We start from the raw sequence: 9,139 nt of genomic DNA on the forward strand, positions 1-9,139 counted from the left end.
GACAGCAGGGGGGCGCTGGCGTACCCCCTCCTTTTTTCCCCTCGTTTTAAGCGTTTCCTTTCCCCCCTCCGATCCCGTATAGTGGACTAAGTCGCCGTGGGGGGTAAAAAATACAAAAAAGGGGGCCACGCGGGGAGAAACTGCCAAGAGGGGAGGACTGACTGACTACTCGAGCGAGATTTTCCGCAGATGTTTTTAGGCCTATTTTCTTTCAACCGAATGCATTGGTTGAAGCGACTGATAAAAACTATATACGTAGCGCTATTTCTATGGGAAATCTTGATTAAAATACTTTTTCTTCCCAGTTTACACCCAAAGAAATGATAAACGTTTTCAACTCGCATTATCGTGACCAAATCGTGACGGTGTGGAAAATACACTCGAAAGTGTTTTTGGCTTTCTAAAAAATAACATTCTAATCAAATTTAAATATTAAACACGTAAACACTTAAGATTTATATCTAAAATAAACAATTCCAAAAACACGATAGACGTTACATTTCACGGAAAACTAAAAATTTAATTACAGAATCAATATTTCCGTAGACAAATATTCAAAATTGGAGTTTGATAACAACCTCTTAAAAAATAAATTATGAAAATAGGTTGGGGTTATTATGGTGATGATGAACCCTAATAAGATTGTGTCACAAATGAAAGATGTCGGTGAACTGACGTTGATAATCCTTTTTTAAAAGGGCTATTGGCGTTTTGGGCTTTTCTTTATAATCAAACTCGTCGAATGTTTCGCCTGAGGAAAAAAAAGTGAAAAAAGAAAGTTTTTTTGGGAAGGGGGTTTTGACTTTTCGGGGATAAAGCGTCATTTTACGTGACGTGGAAGTTTAGTTTAAAAGAAATGATTCCAGTCGCCCACCCTCAGATCACATCACTTCCAGACGGTTCTCCTTTCCCCAAAATTTCGCTCCGTTTCTCCTCTAGCATCTGTACTCTCCACTGAAAATTTTCACGTTCCTCACTCGGTAATCGGCATCAAAAAGGCGAGGCTCGTGTGAAGAAATTTTCCTCGATTTGTTAAAGGGCTTCCACGAGGCTAACTTAAAATTAAAATGCGTAGTGCAATTCTGGTCTTGGCATTAATTTGCGTCTATCAGGTAATGTTATTTAAACTAAATAAAGACTGTTTTTAACTCATTTTTTTTCTCGATCCGCAGGCGAACGGAGACCAAGTGACTCACAAAGTGACTTTTACGATCAGCTCCGATGGGAAAAAGATGGGCGATATAGTCATTGGGCTTTTTGGAAATACAACACCCAAAACCGTGGAAAATTTCTTCACTTTTGCCGGAACTGGTTACAATAACTACAAATACGTTGGGTCTAAGGTACGATGATTAATTAACGATTAAGTCTTATTTGCATTAATATCGGAAATTATTGATGTTATTGAAATATTTGCTGAACAGTTCCATCGAGTCATCAAGGATTTCATGATTCAAGGTTTGATATATCCTTTTATCTTAGAGTATCACTCCTCCCCTTTTTCGAATTTAAGACTTTTGCCTTTGCATGCATCTCTGCTCTTTATCCCCTGTGTTTGAGTGATGTTGATGCCCTTAAAAGGAAATGGGAGGGGGGGAGTGAAACATTATGTTTATTTCTATATTTCCCAGTCTGATAAACTTTCCACCCACTCTGAAATTTGATATAGTTTGCAAGACATTTTCCTATATAATTTACAATCTCTACTCAGTTTTTCCTAAAATCTTTCCACTAAGATATCATCTTTCTCTATGTAAATTTGTCTTTTTTGTATTTTGTTCGACCCCAACTTAACAAAATTAAACTTAAATTTTATCATTTGCATGCATTTCATAATTAATCTAAATATAACATTGCATGTTTCATTAAAATTAAAATTTTAGTGTCACAATTAAACTATATAAGATTGCGTGTTACACTAACGTTTTTACATTTGTCTTATTGTAATTAACATTTTATGTATCTCAAGTAAACAAAATATGAGATTGCGTGACTTACGGAAAATCTTAAATTTCATCATTTGCAGGTGGTGATATAACTGTTGGTGATGGTTCCGGAGGAACTTCAATTTTTGGAACCCGTTATTACCCCGATGAAAACTTTGTGAACAAACACACCAGTTCTGGTTTACTCAGTATGGCTAATGCGGGTAATTATTGTTTTTTTTTTTTTAATATTTGCTGTTTGAGGAGCTGTTACATATTTGATTTTTTTACTAAAGGTAAAGACACTAATGGATCACAGTTCTTCATCACCACTGTTCCTACTCCCTGGTTAGATGGTCATCACGTAGTATTTGGCAAAGTTATCGAAGGTATGGACGTTGTTAAGGCCATTGAAGCGTCACCAACTTCATCGAAAGACAAACCCCTCAAAGATATAATTATATCGGAGAGTAAGGCTGTAAAATTGGATAGTCCCATAGAAGTCGCCATTTAAACCTATTTAATTGTTGAAAAACGGTTAAGCTTTATCTTAGTTTTATGTAAGAATTTTGACCAATTTTGTTGTTTTTCGAGAAATATAATTTTGATGAATTCTGGTACTTTAAGACTAGTCAAATTTCTATATGTTTCTGAAAGTTGGGGAATAATAATACTCTATTTTTTTCACATTCCTTAATGTTTTTTTTATAACATTTTTTCTTTAAATGTGGCAACTATATATGTAACATAACTTCCTAAAATAATACAGCTCGTTTTAAGGGCTTAAAACTTTTTTTTAAAGATTTTCCTTAAATTAAATATAACACCCGGTACTTTATACAGAAGGTTCACAATTTTTAAAAGTATTGTTATAATTTGCAAACAGTGGTTTTTTCAAGGTTTCTCAATTATTGTTAAAAATATTTTTCTGGAAGTACAATAATTAAATTGTGATATAAAATGCAATGTCGTATTTTGTTAAATTGTGGTTTAACAAAATAAAATACCAAAACCCAATTTATTTGTGGCCAAAGTAACTCAAGTTTTGTTTGAAATTAAACAGGTTAAGCCCACGTAGGAGAATATGTAGGAGTGTAGATGTAGATTTTAGTGCATAGACTAATTTCAAGGCATTTCATATTCTAATATGAAAAATCATCAGTTAACTCTTATCTACACTTATTTTTAACACAATTGACATGAAAAGCATAATGTGTACCCTTGGAATCATAAGTAACAACAAAAGTTCATAATAAACTAAGGGGTTTGTTATGAACTTCTGATAATACTCATTTCGTTTGTCCCGAACTAAAATAGATTTAAAAACAACAGGACGTGTCATACTTATCATGTTAGATTGTCTAAGGTGGCTCTGAAAATTCTCATAAAAAGGGGCGCTGCCAGTGGGGGATTTACAAATAGGCTGAGTATTTAACAGCGGGGGTGCTGTTTCCGCTACTTGTTCCGAGGGCAGACTTTGCACAGAGTTGTAGTTTGCCAATCTGACAGGCCGACTAAACATGCGACACCCTTGTGTTTGGTTTTCAATCTCTCGTAATTTTTTCGGACGCAGCCTATTTAAAGAGAGTATTCGCAACCGAAACGAGTCTAGGTGGCGTAACGGCGCTAGCTTCTCCGAGGTTGCGCCTATGATCTATCGTCTGCTACAGACCAATTAAAAAATCAAAAGAACGTTTTTTTCTTAAATAAACCATGGAGCAAAACGAGGCAAAAATTATATGGAATTGCAAGTATTATTATTTATAAATTCAAATTAACGAATAACGATGAGGAAAAACTAATAGCGTCTGCTTTAGTCGATACCTATCGAGGTTTCAATGGCGAACCAAAGGGGGCGTAACGATAGCTTTCGGTCGCGAATAACCCTTCTTGTTTGGTAGGGTGCGCTTAGAGTCTTAGACTATACTGAGTAGCTTCCACAAGCCTTCCTAGCGAGGGGCGGCAAGAAGTTAGTTTGATCGGGTTTTACCCTCAAATTTCGAAAACGTTTATACACCCTAACTAAACTAACTCCTTGCCGCCCCTCGCTAAGAAGACTTGTGGAAGCTACTCAGTATAGTCTAAGCGCACCCTACCAAACAAGAGGGGTTATACTCCCTTTAACAATGTATGTGCTTATAATATTGTTTTTGCCCCCGCTCTCGTAAAAACTATGGCACGCCCCTGTGTTTAAGTTAAAAATTAGTCTTTAGTCTGAAAGACCAATAAGATTTAAGAGACTGCAGGGGCTACAAATTTTTAGACTGCCTTTAATAAATTCTTGCACGACGAATTTGAAATACTGGCAACGTATTACATTCGAGGTACTTTAAGCCCCTCCGTTTCTCCAGACGCATTCGCAGCACGGTGCCAATGGGTCCTTGAACCATGAACTAATTAATATACGGAAATTTCGACTTCCCTAAAATATACCTCGAGCTTAGGAATATATGTATCCGACAACTAAATATGTGAAGAAATCGAGGGGTCGGAGATTTGCCTCTTTTGTGTACGGTATTTTGGATTTTTTATTGTGGATTTGTCATACAAAGTCTATGGGAGCGAAATTCTTGGATTTTGGATTTTTTTCCAAATTTTGTACGCGATTGGTCCAAATGTCCGACCGCTCGGAAGAAATAGCAGACAACATTGGAATTTCTCTGTCTTTCGGTTGAGCTTTAGCAAAGATAAGTTTAAATTATCTTTGGCTTTAGGCTGTTGTGCAGAGATAATTTTGAACGAGCAGACAGCTTTTATATATTCCTTTAAAAATTAGGTTGGTACTTGGTAGGCGGCGATACTTATAACTAAAAATGTAAACTACGCAGGAAGCCTTTACGTAAACACACTTATTCTGATCACTCTGCCAACTAGAAAATACAGAAGCTATATTAGCGCGTGAATGCTCTTAAAGGGAATATAACCTCTGGTATTTCTGTTGCCCTCCGAGGGTTCCAATATTGCCCGCTGCCTCCCATGGCTTTTCACACCTGCGGCGCTGATAATCGCTGATTGTGAAGGGAATAAAGGAAATTGATGGGGTCTTCCATAAAGAACGCGTTGGAGGTTCTATTCCCTTTAAATTGAGCGCCCATGGCCCATGGGTAGAGCCTAGCGCCGCGTATCCAATTCCGCCGCCGACTATATTTTCTCTGGAGCCGAGCCGCTGCCACAGAGTCGTTTACTTTTCGGCGCGCTGACGTCGCCGCCGCCGATAAATTTTGATCCCGCCGCCGAATTGTTTTTGAGATTTTCTATGTAACTTTATTTTTCTTTCCATCAAAAACATTTTGGAATTTTTTTTTCAAAAAGTTCAAATGAAGAAACTTTTGCCCCTTCGTGCCGCCGGCGCCGAAATAATTCAATGCCGCCGGGTGATTTTCGCGAAACACCGCAGCCGACCCAAATCAAATCCATAAGTAGCGTCTGCTGTTTTTAAATATGGTTGCTTCTTGTGATACCTAGCGAGGGGGTAGTCACTTAAGTAATCAGGTGTACAAATCTTAGGTAATCACGGGAATTCACTTAAAATAATCACTGTAAATCACCGAAAAATTGTGAATAATCACTGGAAATCAGCGAAAAATTGTGAAAAATCACTGCAAATCACCGAAAAATTGTGAATAATCACTGCAAATCACTCAAAAATTATGAGCAATCACCGATTATTTTACGAAAATCAGTAATCAGGTGTACAAAATATTTAGGAGTGACTACCCCCTCAATACCATGGCACTTGCGCAGGCGCTGTTACGCATATTTTTACCGATAGAGGGATAGTGTTTGACCCTTTATAAAGAAATTCAGTGGCATCGAAATGCCCTATATTAATTAGTCCAATCTTGAACCTTCCAAGTTACAAACATAGTTTCCTGGTAACACCGGTTTCCCAGATAACTTTTTATAAACCTGGTGGCAGAAATATTAAATATTTTTTGTCAAGCAACTTTAAAGCCCCAATTTGTGGGAAACTGCATTTCAGTTCTATGTAGAATAATAACCACATTAATCTTAATTATTTAAACACACAAAAAGGGTAAAGTTGAAAAAAAAATAATTAATTAGTCTAGTGAAATAACACTCAAAGGTTCTTTTTCCCAATTTCTTTAAAAACTGGCATATTACAACTTGCTTGACTTTTGCTCTGGCAGCGTAAATTGTTGACGAATAGCGTTGCTGCTGCCACCTATTGAACAGAAACTCTAAAGTTGAGCATTATCTACAGAATTAATTTTGTTATTACATTAGTCCAGGTATATTGTAATTAAGTCCTGTAAGCGTATCTAAAATTAAATAAAAACTACATTAATGTTTCCAGCATTAGTACTTCTAAACATCACTAATAGATGGCGGTAGCTATGCTTTAGTTTATATTATAATAGGACATGACCAAAGACAAAATTGTTCAAATTGAGATAAACAACTAGTGAAAACTGAAAGCATAAATTTGAAAAACGTCGAAACGTGCCTTTCCATTGTTTTCTAGACCCACTCACTTCGAATTGACGAGTTAAATGTAAAAGAGGCTTAAAAGCCCATAAACTTTAGTATAATTGTTGTCTACTAAGACGAAACCACTTAAACTACTGAAGACAAGCTTTTAGTTTATCTCTCTTGATTGGCAACGTGACTACCAGGTTACGTTAATGGCGATAAATAGCAGTAAAAACGCGTTTTTCATCTCAAATTTCAAAAAAAGTTGGGAAAGTACGAGATAAGATTTAAAAACTTACAAAAAGTTAAAAACAATATAGAAAATGGGCCGTTTGTTTTTCAAAATATGAACCCCCCCTCAGGGGCCCCAAGGTTTGGGTGACCGTGCCCCTTCATAGGGCCCCATATACAATATTGATAACTGGGGTAGAATAAGCAATTCTGAGCCCTCTGGCTTTACGCTCAAGTTCCTAAACTGAAGCGAAGCTCGCTATTGCACAGAAAATAATTAAAAAATATTGTAAAAAATTCATCACATTTTCCATAAAATGAAAATATAGCTTGAATTTTTTTGATTGAAATATCTCAGAACAATGTTTCGACAAATACCCTAAGTAACACAATAACCATAAGTATGGCACTTCCTATTGTTTTAATGCCCAGTTCCTGACTGAACCTTTTTTCGACTGTCGCCAAGCTCCGACCCGGACTTACAAACGAATTGTTGCCTAGGATATATTTTACCACTAGGGGACTCTGTGTTGAACCATAAAAATATAGAAGAGGAATAGCAACTATGACTTTTACAAGGCTGTAAATCGTATCTCGAAGTTCCGAAGCGTAGGGTTTGTGCATGGTACTTCCGCTTAATATAAATATTTCTACATGCAAGGCTTAAGTAATAACATTACCGGAAGTTAATAGGCCTAAAGTACCCGAGACGATAAATCGTTCAAGTTGCTATTCTTTTCTTATTTTTTATATTATTTAACTGTGAAATACTTATTGGTATTACCATATGTAACATAATCACTCATAAGTATGCCATAAAAGCATTTTCGTTAATGAAACCTTGTTCACGGGATATGACGTAAATTACGTCACTTACAACTCCGTGACGAAATACGCGTCATCAACTTTACTGATGGGAAACGGAAGTTAGTGAGAATTCCTCGCGCGTTTCTGGCTTTGCCCATGTCAAGTTTAGCTCGTGCCTCGCGATCACATGATTTCATTTCCATGGTAACCTTTTCAATAGCGCGAGGATTATAAGCTTTTGGCATTTTTGGGTCCGCTCAATGTATGTTCCGCGTGAAACAAGGTCTCATTGAATTTTTTTCAATGGAAATGTTATACAGAGGCATAGTTATGAGTAATTATGTTACATATGGTATTACGTTACTTACACTTATACATTTAGTACATAGTACTTAAGGTAATTCTAACTATGTTTACAAAGTTTTATTTGATATAAGTTAGGATTTATTCATAGACTAAATATTCCATGATATACATCATATTACTAAATTTGTGCTTTAATTTTACCTTATATTCAAAATTTAGTTAGAAAACATAGTTGAAAAAATAAAGTAATTTTAACGAGAAGAAGCCACTAACGGTCATTGAATTATGAATAAAGTAAAACAATGGTAATTGGACAGTTAAATTTAATTAGAAAAACCGCGGTACTTCTGTAGATTATGCCTTCGAGGTGGTTGCAAAATTAGGACTCAATTAATTAAAAAAAAAAAATTCCTATTACCATTGTTTTACTTTATTCGTTAAAATATAGTGTTGACAGTAAATTGTTTTCGAGCTAGTGAATCCCCCAAAGAGAGCTATCGCTCGCTTCGCTTTAAAATTGCCAAAAAATAACCACTAAGACCTAGCCAACGTAAAGGCCTCGATAAAAGGGAAACCACTAGAAATTCAAGGTGTTTTACGCAACAGTATCTCAATATATTTCTTTCTATAATGTGGGCTAAAGGATGGGGAGTAGAATTTCCTGTCTGCCATGGCAGCATCACCACTCTCCAGATGAAGATGCTCCCCTCATCCATCGTTATCCGATACGAAACGGAAAACGGATGAAGGTCAAATAAGTCAAACCACGGAGGAACGCGTCCGTTAGATAACAGCTACGAATAATAAAGTCACCTCATCTAACACCATTATACAAGGCAGGAAAACTTCATTTTTCTACACTTAAATTGCGCCAGTTCACTTATTTTCGTATCACATTCTTTTAAGAGTCCCTATTTCTTTGTAGTTCGCCGAATCTTTTACTTTAGAGAGAATGACTTGAATTTTAGCGTTGCTAACAATAGGCCTTTCGATAAAATATTTCTACGTGCTTTCACTGTTTTTTCTACGTCAACCACCACCAATTTCACTAAACTAAACAAAAAGTTGGCTGTACTTTTTGCATTTTCCGGTAAGATTTCCCCAAACCTTTTACACGGAGCTCGGGTTAGGCTTATTGACTTTGGAGTTCAAACCGATTTTAATTTATTTTCGATACTAATACTCTGATAAAGTATTGTTAATGCTTAGATATTTACTAGCTAGTATTTTATGATAAACCACAATATTTACCTGATACACTACTGTGGCTGTCAATGAAATGATAAGCCTTAGTTCACGAGGCTATAAACTGTTAAACATCATCGAAACCGTACTAAATTTTTCGTTATTATTATTTAAATCCTCTCCTTTTATGACTAGTTAAGTAAACGAAATACTTTTATACTTTAAACATTTGATATAACAAATTTAACAAT

At 36.0% G+C, this 9,139-nt stretch overlaps 1 protein-coding gene across 1 annotated transcript; it reads left to right on the forward strand.

Annotated features, from left to right (window-relative positions):
- Positions 1-852: 852 nt before the first annotated feature.
- Positions 853-2,962, forward strand: LOC149949435 (putative peptidyl-prolyl cis-trans isomerase). Its single transcript, XM_090167780.1, has 5 exons — positions 853-1,112; positions 1,173-1,343; positions 1,425-1,458; positions 2,027-2,149; positions 2,222-2,962. Exons 1-5 carry the CDS (start codon positions 1,068-1,070, stop codon positions 2,437-2,439), a joined length of 591 nt encoding a protein of 196 aa, XP_090023906.1. The 5' UTR covers positions 853-1,067; the 3' UTR covers positions 2,440-2,962.
- The last annotated feature ends 6,177 nt before the right edge of the window (positions 2,963-9,139 follow it).

This window comes from Leiobunum rupestre, chromosome 3 (genome assembly GCF_980474605.1).
Source record: "Leiobunum rupestre chromosome 3, qqLeiRupe1.1.hap1, whole genome shotgun sequence".
Lineage (NCBI taxonomy): Eukaryota > Metazoa > Arthropoda > Arachnida > Opiliones > Sclerosomatidae > Leiobunum > Leiobunum rupestre.